Source organism: Lissotriton vulgaris, chromosome 3_1 (genome assembly GCF_964263255.1).
Source record: "Lissotriton vulgaris chromosome 3_1, aLisVul1.2, whole genome shotgun sequence".
NCBI lineage: Eukaryota > Metazoa > Chordata > Amphibia > Caudata > Salamandridae > Lissotriton > Lissotriton vulgaris.
In genome coordinates, this window is record NC_141689.1 from 342,623,168 (window position 1) to 342,642,115 (window position 18,948).

Here is an 18,948-nt window from a genome sequence, read left to right on the forward strand (position 1 = left end):
AGCCAATACCTAGGAATACAACCACAGATATTGAGTTAGACGTGTCACAAATTTTACATTTCAACAGAACACATCCTGATTGGAAAAAGTGGTTAATCTGGCCTACAGACACAAATAGCTGTCAAGATAGATTCCTGAATAAAACACAGGGTTTGAAAATGACCAGATTAGACTCGAGATATTCCCAGAGACAACATCCAGGGATTATAACAACATACAGTGTAGGGAAACTCTGCCTTGAATGGCTAACCTCGTCCACACTGGCTGAAATTAAGCAACACTTGTCTTTATTAAAAGATGGTGCTGATTTGCGCGATTTCATTCTTGGACCACGCAAACAGCGTAAAAAGCGTTTCATAGCGACCAGTATCTATGCTGCTTACAACGAGGCTTGGAAAGTAAAGCAAATTGAAACTGCTGAAAAAATACGAGAAATTGATCGTATTAATTTGGAGAAATCACTTTCTGTAGTAGACAATGGGTTAATGACTCTGTCTTCCAGAATATATTCGTTGGACAATATTGTATCCTCTGCCTTTGATGTGATAGACAGAGATTTGCTAATGTTACAACATGGCCAGTCTCAATTACGCTCTATTATAGAATTAGGCTGGACGCTGCAAAATCTTCGTTCAGGCTATGTGCCTTGGCGTTTAATCAACACAACGTCATTATTTTCCAGTTTTAACCTTACTGATAAACAGATCAGTTTGGCACAGAAAGGAGCAGACTATACAATCCTGAGCATCGAAAAACTCGAGAGATTACCATTGACAATGTCAGAGAGTCCTGTCATTGAATGGATAATACACGGAATTATCACAATTCCGATAACAACTTTCCGATTTAAAAAGTGCCTTGAGTACATACCTGCTGGCCAGTATGAACAATTGGGTAAAGGATATGTAAAATCTATATGGAAATTACCATACACTCATTCTTGCTATAGTGACAGCGACAAAAATGTATTTCTTAATGGTGAGAACTGTAAACACGCACTAAGCGGTATACTTTTGTGTCAAGGTATTAATTTACACGGAGCATGTGATGGAAATTCAAACAACCTTTCATGCCACCAGCTAGTCACACCTGCAACTCAGATAGAGCCCTTCTTTATGCAACTTTCGAACGGGAGTTACATTCTTAGAACGGATCACAGATGTTGTGGCCTCGTGCCAGGGAAAAGTTATCTAGTAGAAGTAACATCCATGGTCAAATGCTGTATGCAAGCATTGTTTCCGAGTGGGCCTCCAGACTCAGTGACTCCCATCTGGCCTCGTCTGAATCTCTATTCTATACGAATTGATACATTAAGCAAAATGAAGTCTGTACTTTTACAGACAACAGTGCCTATAACGTCATCTAAAGAGACGTATGATCTTCTAGTTGCAAGGACAGCTACTGAAGTTCATGACCTTTTATCAACAAATTGCCCCGTGCATTTCGTAGAAATGTTCAGCCAACTCCTTAACATGTCTAGTGCAACAAGCATCCCAGGCATATTTAAGACAGTCTTTACGGGACTGCTAACACCCTTCCAGGCAATTTTGGGAATCTTTCCTAATTTTGTGCACTCTGTTTTTGGCGGCATACCATTATTTTTGGGACTTGTAGCAGGGATTTTATTTTTGACCCTCCTACTTCGTTATGGCAAGCCTCAGCTCAGACATAGCTCCCATGGGAATGGAAGAGACAATCATAGCAATGCGCTACCGGGACAGGATAACTAACGTCCTTGGATTGGCCAGGCTGAGAGATCTAAACATGACCTGGTTCCTTTCATTCAGACCTATATGGCAGAACTGTATCTTACCGGTACTAAGATGTATGCTATGCGGCGATGAATGCGTGTTGGACATCTGTCTTTCACTTCCATCAGCAGTACCAATGGACGTCGATACTTTGCTCAGTCCAATAACGGCTCACGCATTGTGTTGTCCCCAGCGGCTACCAATCCTGATGACAGCATTCGTTGAGACTCCTGTGCTAAGACTAGGTGGTAACAGTGGAGCGAGTGACAAAAGCAACATCACCCAGCAATCATTCTCACACCTGCCAAGTTACAGTGCTATCTAATTTGGTTGAACTGTCACCTGATTTTGTAGACCAATTCTTCGAGAGCCTGTCTGATACGATGTTCTCACCCGTACAGAAACAATAACTTTTAAGAAGCTTTCCGACACACAGTGTTCCCATGAACTCTGAATTCGGCCTTCAGTTTTAATCAACAATAACTGCCAAGAGCTTTGGAAATCTATTCTTTGAATTGGACAATTTTTCTAACATTAACCTTTTTTTGGCACGAACAATTCTTTGCTTAACGTAAAAACTATTCTTAGAGAACAGAAGCTTCACACTTCTATTTCTAAACACATCTAGAGACATAACAACATTACACCAGCCTCTAGCACACATGTTATTACAATGCATTTTTATGTGATGATTTATCTCGCATTTCTTCTGTCAGAGATACTTCATGTGTAATTCCTTTTTGCATAATCGTTCATTAATTTCATATGCAATACCTTTTGAATGATTACTATGCTTTAAAAAACGTACAGTACCTAAATTCATGTATTACAAGTACGCCTATTTCGAATGCATTTATGTATTTTGGGGTGGGCAATGTTACACATGCATCTAATTGCTTTAGTTTTAGTAATTTTGATGGACATTAACCCGTGGAGTGGGTGTTGCGTGCTTATCTAGGTTCCTGATCGATACTGTGACCTTATGCCCCTATTCGGCTATAAAGCCATTTATTCCCTATATTGGCATAACCGTTCAAGTGCGATTTTCTGTAAAGTCATCTCTGGCCTCACACGAACAGAGCCACATTCCAGCATGACTCTCTGCTACTTCCTTTGCGACCAATTAGTGCAATGACAGAGCAGCAGTCACTATCTGATATTCCTAGATAACACTCCGAGTTCTTCAACAAGATAAAAACTCAGCAAACCTGGAAATCCCCGCTTGCTATGTTTTGATTAGTAATGGAACTCTAATGAGCAACTGATAACTATCACTTCCTAGTGACATCTTTAATTGACGTCTTATGTCCAGCAAACTTGCGTCAAACCCGGCACCTGTCAGGTATAAATATTACCAACGTTGCCATAAGCAATGTTCGTTGCCTGTTGCTGATGCCAGCTGCCTGCATGACCCCGTGTTGGTAAAAACTAGCACTCTGTCGCTGCAGCCTGCTATCCTGTGGTGGTGAAGCTACTGATTACCATTATCGCCGCTAAAGCGCGACCTATGGTGCAGTACGCTTGAGGAGCCGTGCAGCCGTCCTCTGCGAAGACATCCAGCCCAGCTGCCCGCGGACGCTGTCACCCCTCCTTCCTCGACGCGCTGAAGAGAGCCGCTGCCTTTCTCGTGCATAGAAATCCAGTCCCGGCGCTTCCAGTTTACCCTCGCAGGTGACTGGGATATCGAGAGAGACCCCTGAAGGAGATACCAATCCTCCATCATTCTATTCAGAGGTATGGTGTTGACTAAACCCTTAGACGAGAATTCTTGAAACAAACCTTGGCAAAACCAACTTAACTTAAGCTACTTACTTACTCCCCTTCTCACGTGTTAGGCTTAGGTCAGGCACACTGGGGTAGGCTTAGTTAGAAGCACCAGTTGAGTATGTTAGCCTAATGTATATATGACTGTATATATGTTTTATTACTTTTAAACCATTGTATGGCTAAGAAACCATACTAATGCTTTTACAGTTCTATTTCGCAATACTTATCTTACTGTACGTACTTTTTATAATAACAGTTATTGCAATTGTGGCAATACATTTCTCTTGTACGAGAAGAAAGACTGTTCAATAAATGTTAACCTTTATTGATACACGCCCGTCTCTCTATTCTCTACATCTCGTGAAAGTAAACTGCACTAGACTGACTGAGTGAAATCTGTGTCTATTGTTTCACACGACCCTAGAGATCGACTCTTGATCTGAGGAGCAAAGTTGTCATGTTGCACGGTTGTTGGAAAACTGAATCCCTTCTTGTCTGTGCCAAGGAAGCTGATCACTTCCTATGCAGAGAAGAAAGTTTCCAGTGACCTCTGAGCTAGTTGGTAACACAACCCAATTAAGTTTAGCATAGTCAGTGGAGGCCTGGAATATAAGCAGTTCCACGTCGATACTACTGTTTATGTTATTCCAATGCGCAGGGCCTAGTGGGAAACTAGGAACTACACTACAAATGTTCTCACACGTTCCCACTTTTCAGGGCTGGTTGCACCGTCTTTGGAATGTCTTGGGGATGGAAAAGCTGTCTTTGGTGGCCAGAGGGGAGGGAGACCAGTACCCAGAATTATGGCGGCCCTTCTTAACGCTCTTGGCCACAGAATTCAGGGAGGTGACCTGTCCTAGATATTTGCGCCTCCTACGACTGCCGCAATGCGATGTCAGGGAATCATCGAGCTAGACAATCGTGCCTACGTGGATAACATTTGGACCTGGAACTGGGGTGGTGGGTGGGTAGTTCGGGAGGGCGGCGGGGTTTGGGGTACAATGTTTAAGTGTTGCTCTCTTCAATGGACACTATTATGAAGCCGTAAAGGGACCTGGCCTGCATAACAACTGTCTTGTAAGGATATTGGGCGTCTTCACCCTACCACCAGCAGTCTTCAGGAGCCTTTTTCCCCCGCACTTGAATCAAAGACCATGGTTCTGGAAACGCACGTACCTACTTATGTCTGTTCTTCATTGTTCATGTCTTGATTTGTCACTGAATGTTGACGCCGAACCAGTGTATAAAGCATGATGGTGTATTAGATCTGGATGTGCAGCACAATAAACATATTTTAAACATAAACCATCCTAGAGGGTCCTTTTTCTTATACTGTATCCTTGAATGTTTCTGTGATTAATAGGACAGTCTGATGGGCATATTCTTAATAGGAATTTGTGCCCTCACACACCTGTTAGGGTGCCATGCTTCATCATCTGGTTTTAAAAGCAGATGGGGCAAAAGGTACACGGTATTGACTCCGTAACCATACACTAACTTGAACTGCAGATTGAGTTGCGGGCCCCAGCCTTGACCTAAAGTGCCCGATACATTGCATCTAATGGTTGGAAATCAATATAGGTGCAGATCATCTGACAACTAGGTATTTACACAACCAATGGTCATTGTTGTCCCCTATGACACAGTACCCCCAAACACAGTCCAAAATAAGGGTAGGGGCTGTGTCCCCCCACTCATGGTCCTGAAGAAACGCCGCTGATCCCTAGAAGACCACTTGGGCATGAAACTTGTTGACCGAGATCTCGCACACATGAGTAGATTGTCCTTCTACATCACGAGAAATTTCCAATCTACACACATAATCTTTTAACCCTACTGTGGGGACCTCAGAATAAAAATTAGACATTGAGGTATCCTAGAGATAGTTTTAACTCACCACTTATCACCCCCACACACCCTTACTCACCATCACGGCTTACTATCAAAAGATCTCCGCCAAAGAGCCCTCTCGCAGGGCCCTTGGGGTATTGCAGCGCCGACCCCACGAGTTGCAATTCCCAGTAATCACAGAAACCTGCAAGGATACACTATAGGAACAGTGACCCTTTAGGGTTGCTTAACTGACACTTGGGAGCAAGTGCACTGGACCTCTTATCAGGCTCCCCATTGCCTTTCTTCTCGATATTGGCAGATTATTTAAAAACAAAAATGCACATACAATAATTGTTAAAGCAATATGATCACTGCCTTCAATATTGGTTTCCGAAATTCATGACATTTATTTAAAAAATGTTGACAAACATTGATATAATTTCAGAGTTCACTACTTCTCAGCACATTGAGAAGCAGCTCAGCAAGGGTTGTTAAGAATTATTAGATATCCTGATCTTTTTGTTCCGTATCCAATGCCTGCATTTATGTAAAATAGACCTTAAATATTTTGCAATGTGCTTGCTGCAGATTTGATGATAAGCTTTGCAGAACACCAATGGCACTATTTGGATGGCATAATTAGTTTACTGATATATTCCTGGAACTCATACGAGCGTTTCAAGAACTAGAAAAAATAAATATGGACCCGTGTATTTTAATAGTCTGCACAAGAGAAATAAGTTATTGAATGGAATAAACATTGATTTTAATTTGTGACAATCTAATTGTTATTTGCCACTGTGAAGTGGTAGTAGGTGAGAGGTTGTGCTTACCCATGATCTGTTTTTAATTAAAATCCATTTGTTACATCAAGTTACTAATGTATGAAATATACAGGGAAATAAAAGTATATGGAATTAAAACCAATACGAATGGAGTTTGACTTTTTGTTGGTTCAACGTTGGTATTTAACCTTTTTGAAATTCTTTCTTACTTTGAATGCCATTATTGTTCTGTTTTTTTCACACACTGTCAATATGTGGGATAAAGATTCAGTCTTTCAACATCCTTAATATCAGTTCAAAAAGTAATTCCTTATTTCAATTTTTAAAGCATAATATGTATCTATTATATTTATGCTCATTCATTGTTTTATGCAGCAATTTATTATTCCAAGCAATGTTTTATTATTATTATTAAAGTAAAATTGTGATTGAACCTTTGTTTTATTCTTTTTCTTTGATTTATTTAGGGGAGCCAAACTGTGTGTAGTAAAAACAAAAAGAAAAGAGAAACAAGCAGAGACTTTGACACAAGATTATATTATAACACGTAAGTAATCAATTCTTTTATTTTCTTATTACAAGACTATTTCACTAAACAAACCTATGTACATTATGAGTCCATACAATACATTTTCAAGTAACATTTATTCTGCAACAATAAAAATATAATGTATGTTAAAGGGGGAACATCAATTCTCACATTTAGTAGGTACAGTCTGCCCTGTTCGCCTCTTTCCAAATAATCATGGGCCTAGTTCTCAATGTAAGTTGGAAATGTGTTGCATTTGGAGCAATTTTTTGACTTTCCTTGAATTAACAAACGATTACTGGACTATTTCTTGGCAATTATAATGGTCCTAGATTTCAAAGACTACTCGAATGCTCACACTTTTGAACTTCCTCACTCTTTTTTTGTGTAGCTTCTGGATCTGATAGGCACACGTTATTTATAGATTCCTTACCTTAGAATTACCCCCAGGCGTCAGACTGGATCTGGAAAGTTATTTTGTCAGCAGTACCTCAGCGCGTCAGAAGGTGACGTCGGTCGGCTCCACGTCCGTCATTGGCGTCGTGGTCGCCGGGATTACGTTGCAGCAGCTACTTACACGACGCCCTCGCGCGCTGATGTCAGTTTCTTCTTTTTCTGCGCCAGCCAGCGCAGATCCAGGAAGAGGGGTACCTCAGTCATTTTTTTCTACGTTTTTCTCGACTTTTGTCGACTTCGTGTTTCGAGTTTTCGACTCTGAGCAGGTGCAAGAGGGTTGCCTGGTTTTAAGGCCTGCGGTTCCTGCATCCGGCTGATGACGGTGACGGATCTGCACTGCGTGTGCCTTTTTTGCCTGGAGCGTGACCACGACCCCAAGTCGTGCTCCGACTGTCAGCTATTGACACTGAAGGCTTTGCGGGAGTGGTCCCGACAGCTGCTTGAACGACGACAGTCGACTCTGTGCCGTTATAGGTCCCAGTCCAGAGGGAGGTCGAGGGACCGGTCGTGTAGCCATTGCCATTCCGACAAGTCATCGAAGTCTTCGCACTCGGGGTTGGGTTAGTTGAAGCATAAGAAGAAGTCGAAGAAGCATTGACGCTCTTCGACTTCTCCCTGTCCATTGGACTGGCTGATGAAGGCTGATTATCCAGAAACCGGACCTGGATGCTTGTTTCCGGTCCATTGAAGACATGGCTTGGCAGTTCGGGCTGGACTGTTCCCATGAGGCACAGGGTCAGACTGATGTGCATATGGCCATGTCTGAACTGGGGTGGCGGAGTGAGCTAAAGAATGATTATGGATTAAACCCAGATCAGTTGACTGGGGGTGAGTGCTTGCAATGGTCAACACTCCGTCTATCATCCCCCTTGGTTTTGCTTTCTGGGGTGGGGCGGCCACATGGGAGAGGCGGAGATCAGAGGCGTCTAGTCTCCAGGGGGAGTCCGAGCTCCATATCGACCTTCTTGAGCTCCGGGTGGTCCGTCTTGCACTGAAGGCATTCCTTCCCTCTGTCTGGATAAGAGTAGTACAGGTGTTCACGGACAATACCATCGCCATGTGGTATTGCAACAAACAGGGCGGGGTGGGGTCGTGGAGTCTTTGTCAGGAGGCCTGCCGCCTCTGGACATGGCTGGAACATCAAGGCATTTCCTTAGTAGTTCAACACTTGGCCAGTTCTCTGAACACCAGGGCCGACAAACTCAGCCAAAGGCTGGCGCTTCACTCGGAGGTCGTGCAAGGTATCTTTCAACAGTGGGGAGAGCCTTGGTTAGATCTATTCGCCACCGAAGAGAACGCGCAATGTCAGCAATTCTGCGCGTTGGAATTTCCATGGCGGCACACACTCTGCGCAAGTGGAGTTGTGGTCTGTTGTACGCCTTTCCACCTATACCACTTCTGCCCAGAGTCCTGAAGAAGATTAGACACGACTGGGCCCAAGTCATTCTTGTGGCTCAGGATTGGGCACGAAGATTCTGGTATCCCGAGCTGCTCAACTTTGCCATCGGTCCTCCAATCAGACTGCCTCTTTCGGAGGATCTTCTGTCGCAGCAACAGGGGACAGTCCTCCACCCGAACCTGTCCAGTCTCCACCTCCTTGTGTGGAGATTGAGCGATGGCAGTTGACGTCTTTTGACCTGCCTCCCGAAGTCTGAAATGTAATCTTGGCAGCCAGGCGTCCCTCCACTAAGACGGTATATGCCTGTAGGTGGAACGAATTTGTGGCATGGTGCACAGCAAAGGCTGTGGATCCCCTTTCTGCCTCTTCTTCTGAAGTACTATTGTTTCTTCTCTCTTTGGCCCAACAGGGCTCTGCTGTGAGCACTATCAAGGGCTAACTTTCGGCCATCTCTACCTTCCTTCGGTTGCCAGATCAGCCTTCTCTTTTAAAGTCCCTGGTTGTTAACTGTTTCCTCAAAGGCTTAACGCAACTGTTTCCTCGAATCCCCTTCGTTACGTCTCAGTGGGATTTGAACCTTGTGCTAACCTATCTCATGTGTTCTCCCTGTGAGCCACTGCATAACTATCCTTTATGCCTTCTGACTCTTAAAACTGCTTTCCTGGTAGCCATCAGCTCTGCTAGAAGAGTGAGTGAGCTCCAGGCTCTTTCTTCAAAGCCTCCTTTCCTACCTGTTCACCCGGACAAGGTGGTTCTCTTGACCCGTCCATCCTTCCTTTTAAGGTGGTCACTGCCTTTCACATTGGGCAGACCATTACTTTGTCCACCTTCTTTCTGCCTCTGCATACTTCAAAGGAAGAAGAGAGGCTCCACAGTCTGGACCCAAAATGTGTGCTCTCCTTCTATCTGGATCGCACGAAACCGATCCGAGTGGATGATTACATTTTTGTTGGTTATGTGGGTGCAAAGAAGGGTCGGGCCGTACACAAACGCACCATTTCTCGATGGGTTGTGTTGTGTATTAAGGCTTGTTACTCTCTGGCTAAAAAGGAGCTTCCAATCGGGCTACACGCTCACCAGGGCGACAACAGCCACTACTGCCTTGGGAAGGGGAGTGCCTCTGAATGACATCTGTCAGGCAGCCACGTGGGCAATGCTGCAAACATTCACCAAACACTACTGCCTGGATGGTCAAGTCCAGAGAGACAGCTTCTTTGGCCGTTCTGTTCCCCAGGACTTTCTGGTGTGATCTTGGTTTGCAGACCCACCGCTGGGGTTGGTATTGCTGGGGTATCTATTCTAAGGTAAGGAATCTATAGCTAACGTGTTTCTTTCAGATGCACAAGTTACTCACTTTCGGTAACAATATATCTGTAAGAAACATTAGTTAGTTATAGATTCCTTAGCGTCCCACCCATCCTCCCTGTTCTGCAATCTGATTTCTAGGGTTAAGGATATCCTTTCAGTGCCCTAATTTTGTGCACCAATAGTCAGTGTCTTGCATGGCTCTGCGCTTCTGGTGCGGAAAGTCGTGTACAGAATGGGCATCTGCGCAAGAGGGAGGCGTCCAAGTAGCTGCGGTGACGTCATCCTGGCGACCAGGACACCGACGATGGACGCGGAACCAACCAATGCTACCTTCCTACGCGCAGAGGTGCTGCTGACGAAAAAACTTTACGGATCCAGTCTGACGCCTGGGGGTAATTCTAAGGTAAGGAATCAAGAACTAACTAATGTTTCTTACAGATATATCGTTAAGAAAGGTAAGTAACTTGTGCGTCAGCAACAGTTGATGAGCTCTCACACGTCTCCAAACAGCAATCATGCAGAAGATCAAAAATACTAAGGCTGTCATTTTCTGGTGGGACACCCAGAGCATGCAATTGCATTCCTCGAGACATCAAGACTAATCTATTTTAAGAAACTGTTGCAAGAGAACGGAAAGAACAGTTACTCTAGTATCACTTTAGTGCATATTTTTCACACGATTGGAAGCAGAGCATACAAGCATATTAAACAGTATCCCTGCTATCCTTTTAACTTAACTGAATTCACTCACATTCACTTTGTTATAAGGACTGCTTGTGTGTGTTAACTTTAATGCATATTTTTTTACACGTTTGGAAGCAAAACATTCAAGAATAGTATCCTTACTATCCTTTTAACCAAACTGTTCTTGCTCACATTTACATTGTTATAAGGGCTGCGTATAAGGGCTGCTTGGGTGTGTTAATCTGTTATTGATCTGTGGTCAATCTGGTGATTTCACCATGTGAAATTCAGCGTGTGCGTGCACTACAGTATGCAATACTTTGATTAAACTTTCTTTATTGAATTCTCCTGGGCATAAAAACTGTTCTTACAGTTACAGCTTGACTTGGACCATAATCGACACAGTATTGCCAAAAGTAGTTTGTGTTCATCATAAAGGTTCGTTGTACATATAAGTAATTGTTACAGAAAAAATTATCATGTGTGCTGTCAAGAACTCAAAACACAACTTGAAAAGCCACCAAATGCATGCCAATTACCCCCCAGTGTTTCCCCAGACAATTTGAATAACTAAAATACAGGCCTGTGCGAGATGCCATATTATATTGTGACGTGTGATGGGTCAGAGTCGAGAGAGTCAGGGGCCCATCACTAACCAAGCAAACTTAGGGGTGGGTTGAGCCTCAAAATCTAAGATTTAAGTGTGAAATTGACGGAGTGCTCTTGTACGTGTGGGGAAGGAGAAGAGTTGGAGTCCTATGGATAGAAACCGCAGCAGGGGCCCCCAAATAAAGTTAAAGCCCTTTCAAGAGTCCGCAAAGGTGTTTGCCACCAGTTCCATAGTGAGACTGCCGTATTTGGTCATGCCACTGGGTCTTAGACGAGGCATCTGGTTTCTTCCAGGCAGACCCTAAGCGGAACCAAAGAATGGATCGGTCCATCTGTGTTTTATGGTTAAGAGTTTTGTTTCACAATCCTGAAAGGGCAAACTCTGGGGTGTTACGACAGGATACCATAATATCTCCCTCATCTATGCCAGGATTTCTGCTTAGTAGGGCTGTATGGCCCACTATCCCACCAGATATTTCTAAAATTGCCCAACATTTTTAGGTCTCGCCTACGCAGCCACATGTGCTGTATAGGAGGAGACTTTTAGGAGTCGATTCGCTTTTTCAACCAAAAACGTGCACGCTTTGCATTGCTTTCAATGGCAACATGTTCACGTTTGGCGATTCCCTTGCAGGAGCAAGCTTTGGCGACATCTGTTTGTAATTAACTTTCAAACAGATGGTGCCACTGCTTGCTCCCGCAAGGGAAACTCAGTATGTGCTCTCGGCCGCACTCCCCCCACCCCTCTCACTTGTTAACCCGCGGGCACACACAGCAGCAGTCGCAGCCGCCTGTCCAAGATCAGCATAGAGCCCGCGTAACTCATTTGTTTGAAAGCCTCTGCCAGGCAAAGGAAACGTCTCAGGATGTCCCACCGTAGTAAGCATAGCATAGCACGGAGTTCATGTCAAGCGACTGTTCACAGCAGACCACAGAATCCCTGCCTGGCAATGACTCACTCGCCCTGGCTTCTCTCTTACTCATTTCCCCTGCCAGCACGCTCTGTTTCCTGCTTGTTTACTTTGATTTGAAGCGCGCTTACTGGTCAATTCATTTTCCCGTTATAACTCCTTTTTATGACTCCCTGTAAATGTTGGGTATTACAGCTACCCGGCTCTATAATCCATGTGATTGATGGACTCGGGAGTGAAAGGCCTGCTCAACTTCGACAGTGTTCGAATATATATGTGCGATCTAGAAGGAAAAGTGATGGCATTTGTTTTTTTACCAGAAACCTTGCGGTTTAATCCCAGCTATCCCACGACGTGTGATTTTAGGCAAATGCCATTATTTTAGTACGCTTCAGTGCAACTATCTGCTCATAACGCAGTCCCCTACAAATTTGCTAAAAGTGGATCGAAACACATCTGATATATACAATTGTGAGAGTGAAAGAAGGAATCTGCACAACGGAATGCAGCTTATGTATCGTCCACAAAAAGTAGAAATGTGAAAAATCTTGATGCTGATAGTTGCACCGTGAAACGAGACCATGACGTTTTCCGTTGCAGGGAGGTTGAGACAGTGAATGTAACAGTGTGTACTTGACTGTTGGGAATGACGGTGGCTCCGTACTGTCAACACCAGTAGTGGCTCTATGCAAAACAGCCAATAAGTAAACGCTTCTCTCATTCTCCCTCTGTGGGAGATCTTAGTGAAGGAAAGCGCAGCAACAGTAGAAGCAGATGCCTTATCGCCTTTCTCTTTTTTCCCAGCCTGATGCATTCTTTATTTTTTAAAGTTTGCTTTTTTCATGCAAAAGTCATGCTCCTTGACCGGTTGTGAAGCTGGGTGAGAGCGCTTAAGATGGTCTATAGGGGCATTTTTTCTGCTACAAGAAGGGCACCTCACAAAAAGAGAAGCCAATTTTCTGGGAAAAAGATGGAAATTAAAGGGACTAACGCTGTTTAAATGCTTCCTAGCCCTCGAGTGTAGTTAAAAAAAACTGCAAGTACTGAGATGTAGAAGCCTCTATACATTTGAAAAGGGCAGGGTCTTATATCAATCAAGTCAAAGCTTACCAGACACCATGTTCTGATTGGTTTATGGGTCTGTGATTCAATCAATGTAGGGTTGGGACTAGGGCTAGGGTTAGGATTTCTATTGGGAGTAGGGACTAGGGTTTCCTGTGTTATTGGTTGTTGGGACTAGGGTTGGACTAGGGCTAGGCTTAGATCTTTAATTGGGAGTAGCGATTAGGGCTTCTGGTGTGATTTGTTGCTGGACTAGTGGTGGAACTAAGAGTAGGGTTAGGCTGTCTATTGGAAGTAGGGACTAGGGCTTCCTGTGCCATTGGTTGCTTGGGGTTGGGACTACAGGTAGCGCTAGGGCCTCTATTGGACGTAGAGTAAAGGGTTTTTGAACTGATTGGGTGCTTGGACTAGGGCTAAGATTGGCTGTAAGGTCCTGGTCTCCTATTGGTTTGAGAATGTTAGGGCTAGTGTTGTGATTGGATAGTGTTATGGCTGGGGTTCCCATTGGCTGACGGGGTCACCTGATTACTAGGGCTATAATAGGCCAGGGTTAGGGCCTCTCAACCCAGGCGCTGAGGCTAAGGGCGGAGAGGACAAGGGCAGTTGCCTGTTAAGGGCGGAGAGGACAAGAGCAGTTGCCTGTTCAAGACTGACCAGGACCAGAAATGCTGCCCAATATACATACCTCCTTTATGCATCTATGTACTTTCAATGTACTTATGTATCTATATATTTATCACTTTCTTCTAACTTGGCATTTCCAATGCACTACCCTATCTCTCATCCTATACATCTATCAATATATCCTCTACATCCACGCTCTCATTTAACCCAATCTTCATACCCCTACTATGATCCCCAAAATAACCCTTTCTAGACTCTCTTCTACTCTACCCTTCCTTGCATCATCTGACACCTCTTTTACTATACCGATCCCCCAAAACAAACCTTTCTAAACTCTTCCCTCTGTCGCAGGGTTTCCGTTCTCTCACAGAACTGTGCACAGAGACCTAGAACCTGGGTGAGTCAGGGTGACCCACAACTCACCTATGTTTCAGAAATCCCCTTACCAGGCTAGCTACAGTATCTCATCGGAAGTGAATACTCCCCGATGTCTTAGACAATCCAGAACATGAACTTAGAATACCTCAGGTATCGTGGAACACATGAACACTCTTTCGTTATATTATCATTCCAAACCGAAACTGGGAGGCAATGAGAACACGTGCAAGTTTGAAATGTTTATTTTTTCAATGCAACATTCTCAAACGCAGTATCTTGTATAATATCAACATACATATTATAAAAATCAGAGTCAGCAGCATAGTCACTAATCCATAGTAAGCAAACTGTGATAACATATTATGATGCAAAAATCTATAGAATTCTGTATCACCTATATTTCGCGCACCCTAATTAGCATATTATTTTATATCTAAGAAGGTCTCATCTGGGCTCTTAGCTGGGCGGACCCATACCTCAAAGTCTCAGTAGGAGGAGATCACATCAACAGCTACCAGCTCTCAGCATGTCCAGCATCAAGTGTGTTTTCTCATTCCCTGTAACTGTATCTTGAACTCACGTAAAGCCCAAAGTTGGCACAAACATTATTTGTGTTATGACTAACGTAGTGCGAGGATCAGGCCTACCGTAACCTTGTGTTAGAGTGTGCAGTTCTCAGTGTGCAGACAGTTGTACCAAGTGTTCCAGGCACGACTGATACCAGTACAATAATATATTATTCTGAAATAAATCACATCTTTCGTCTAGGTTAAAAGCTGAAATAACAATTAGGTGTCGTGTGCAACCCGAAGCAGAAAGAAAATATGGCGTTTAAACATTTAATAAGCACATGCTAACTTAACACAATCTATGGAAACGTAATAACCATATGACACCCCCCCAATGATCCGAGGACGGTCAAAAGACAAATATATAAGCCAATACTCTATGAGAGGCAAGACTTGAAAGCAGAGTTCAATGATATTGAGCCAAGCTAAATGTATGTAATGTATGTAAAATTAAAAAAATACAAAAAAAATGTATGAATGCCTATAGTGGCCACACAAAATATAAAAAGTCGAACTTGAGGCCTAACTATAATTAATAGGCCTAGAACATATGAAAAAATCGAATGTTCGTATTGAAACTGGCACCATTCAGAATTACTAAAAAGTCACGTGCCATAATGATGGAAGTATTCAGAGTCATTCCTCGTTGAATGAATATGCAAAATATGTAGCAACAGCTTCCAACATGAAATCACTGTCATCATCCGAAAACAGTTCAGCCATCCAATTAAGCAATGGGAAAGAACATACGTGCTCTTCCAGCACCGAATCCTCTAGCAACATCAGAGGACAACTCAGTGGGTTCTCGAGAACGCTCTGTGCCAGAAAGTCATGCGCCGCTGCGAATATGTCCCACTGACCCATTAGTCCATGCATCGCTGCCACAGCCATAACCCTTTCGCCAGAACAGACCAACTCATGAGCCACTACGGGGGACATCAGCTGATCAAAGTCGACGTCAGGAGAAGTCGGTAAACAGAGACACAAATCAATGGCCCAGTCGAAATCACAGCTCAGGCAATGAAACACAGGCTGGACACAGGTGAAATAGGAAAATCTGAAAGATAATCCAAAAGCCGTGCTTAAAGTCGCAAGCGGCAGGGATCCATAATAATCAAGCATCCGGTTGCGAAACTGCATCAGTAGGTGCTGTGCGTTTCCTTGCGCAGGATGTGCATCCATATTTTATGAAATAAAATATCACCAGAACGCCTGCAGCCAAAGCCAGCAAAACAGGAAATCCGCCAAACAGACTAGCGAATATAGAATGAAAGAACGCAGGGATAATACCAAATACTTTTTCAAATGTAGTCACGAGACCACTGCTAACCATTTTAAAAAAATGAGCGAGGCTGGATGTGGAGGAGGCATTAAAGATTTGATGAACCAGCTCGCAAAAATGAAACGGCAAATCAGTACTTAAAAGCGCTTGTACTTCTGTGCGTGTGTTTGCTATGTGAAGGACATAAGTTTCGCGGGCAGAGCTCTGGGCCACCTGTTTTTGAGACAAAAGGGCTCTTATACGGCCTAAACCATTGAATTCAGCTCTCAAGGTTGGTATTCTTGGCCAAATTTAAACTTCTGAATTCCCATGCGTGGGTGGATACAACACATTCTTGCAGCAAACGACCCTTTCAGACACGGTAACCACATATGCGATACCAGGCTCTAACCCACAACAAAACTCGTTATTTAAAAGTAAATAACTACCGTTGGACAACAACGTGAACGTGGGAACTATTGCAGGAACTGGTGTCCCTTTCAAAACACAGGCCAAATTAGGTTTGTCCTGATTACAAGAACCATGCAACTGGATGTGTCTGCAAATAAGTGAGCGGTCAGGCGACTGTGTACATTCTTCACCATTCAGATTCACTTCATTCCCCTCCTTAAGGCATCTGTAAGTGTATGGTAAAGACCATGTTTCATGGAGGAAAGCGCTGCCTAATGGTTCATATCGTCCAATGGCTATATATTTCATACAATTTGTAAATTTATACAATGCAAAAGGTAATGTTATAACACCATGAATAAGCCATGTTGCTGCAGTCACTTCAGCCACCGAAAATGGCAGGGATTCTAATTTTTCAATATGTAACATAGAAAATGTAGCATCTCTCATTGACAACATGCGCTGTTTTTCAGTCAAATTAAATGGGGCAAATAATGATGGTATGTTCAAAAAAGTCCATGGCACTCGACCAGACTTAAGAGTCTGTAGTGTCCACGCAAACTGCATCACAGAACGCAATTGATTTTGACCATGATATAACACGGACACTTCATCATGTACAATGTCGACAACAGAAGACATAATATTATTTAAAGTGTAAATTCGGGAAGAAAGCGTGTTAATGCTGTTATCAACCACTGCAAGCACTTTTTCCAAATTAGCTTGATCAATAGCCCTTAGGCGTTTAGCAGCCTCAACCTGGTTAACTTTCCGAATTTCATTGTAAATTGCATACAGGAATCGTTTAGATCTACCTTTAGCAGGGCCTTTTATAAAATCGTTTAAATCCACATTATCATGTAATTGAGACAAATGTAGTTTAACTGCAGCTAAAGTAGAATGCTGTAACCAATTTTGACACAGCTTCCCCACAGAATAAGTCGTGACAGAATAGTCTCCTTCAAAACGTGGATCGGGCCTGAGTTTTGTGAATCCCTCAGCCAAACCCATAAAACGGCGCTGGCAAGAATCAGCACTCTTTTGCCATACCAGCCAACCCTTGGAATCCAAACTGGAAATGTTAAAGGACGAATTGTGTAAAAGAGTTTGCAACCCTTGAATGGAGGAATCAGTGAAATTACCCCAACCTGTATATTCATTTAAATCTGGGATGGATGGTGTATTTAATTTTTTAGAAGTAGCCAATCCAAAGCATGTTGTCTGGAAAATGGTCGAATTTAAAAACAACATGTGATTTGGGATGAGACATGCACGGTGCAAAGCCTCAGTGCCTTGTACCTGCCAATCTTTGGTACCCCAAACCGATTTAAGGTCAATTCTTCCCTTCCAGAACTCGTAGCCATCTACAGCCAACCTGTCTAAAAAGGACTTCGAATACAGTAATTTTGTATCGGTAAGTCTAACTTTGGAAATGGGCTTTTGTATCATTTTAAAATAAAATGACTCGGGATTAGACTGATCAAAGTCTGTAAAATAGGTATATTTTTTCAGAAATGTATTGGAACTGCCACTGAATGGAGCAGGGCAATGTTCCCATTGTGTATAATTTACAGCAACCCTCCTGGAATTTGTCTTATGTAAAAAATGATTACCATAGTGTTGAAAACAAAACAAATCACCATAATTAATAGAATCTGTATACAGATCCTCAGCATCGAAGGCAGCATAATACTTCAAATCCGAGAATAATGCTTCTACGGCCTGAATATCCCAATCATCAGAACGTATATTTTGTTTAATCACATCTCCCATGTTTACTCTAAGCACATTTGGAACATTAATCACTTCAGTAGGCCCGTGTATCTGAAACCTAACCGCATCCCACACAATCCCATCAAGGACAGGCCAAGCAGTAATGTTAACTGTATTTAAGTTTCGTTTCAGTCTGTGCGCAGAATGTGAAGAGGAAAGAGGGGCCAATGTTCCATTAAGGTACCGAATTCCTGTTCTTTCTTTAACGTAGTGACCATCAATCAGGCGGAAAAAATAAAACACAAAACCAATTGACATAAAAAGATAGAATGAAAATAGGATCAACCAAATGTATGTCCAAGGCGGAATTAAAAAATGTTTTTTAAACAACGTGGCATATCTTGCAATGTTTGTGGGTTTCTTTGATGTTTCCGAAACAGAGTCAAAAGAGAATCTGGACTGGCCTGCCAAACGGGTCTGTAAATCAGGCATCGATAAATCAGCAGGATAAGTGTAGTTTAGCTCATCAATGTTAGTATCAGGAATAGTATTTAATAAAGGACTGGCTATGGCAGGCATCTCGAGGGACACCTCCTGTTCTGCACCAGATGTAATAGCCAGCACAGAGTGCCTCACCATGGAAGGACAGGATACAGCCGGTGTCATGCTATGAAGAATCGGCCACCCTGTGTGTCTTGACATTGTCAATAGAAATAAATCTGTTTTCCTTACGACCTGCAAGTGGTGGTAAAATGACTGTTCTTGTGCCCTTCACTCCAAGGACTCGAACTGGTGCTCGATATGAGGGACCAAACTCTTTCTTGTTATCGATCTTCTCTCGAACCAGTTCTCCAACTTGGGGTAGCCAGCCAACTACCGGGATCTGCAACGCATCATC

General features: G+C 43.1%; 1 protein-coding gene across 1 annotated transcript in view; it reads left to right on the plus strand.

Moving 5' to 3' along the window:
• WDR70 (WD repeat domain 70) overlaps nt 1–18,948 on the plus strand; it is a 1,742,574-nt gene that overhangs the window by 1,508,932 nt on the left and 214,694 nt on the right. Inside the window, exon 14 of the mRNA XM_086960548.1 lies at nt 6,604–6,683. Coding sequence (XP_086816674.1) covers nt 6,604–6,683 — 80 coding nt within the window. The remainder of the gene's footprint in view (nt 1–6,603; nt 6,684–18,948) is intronic.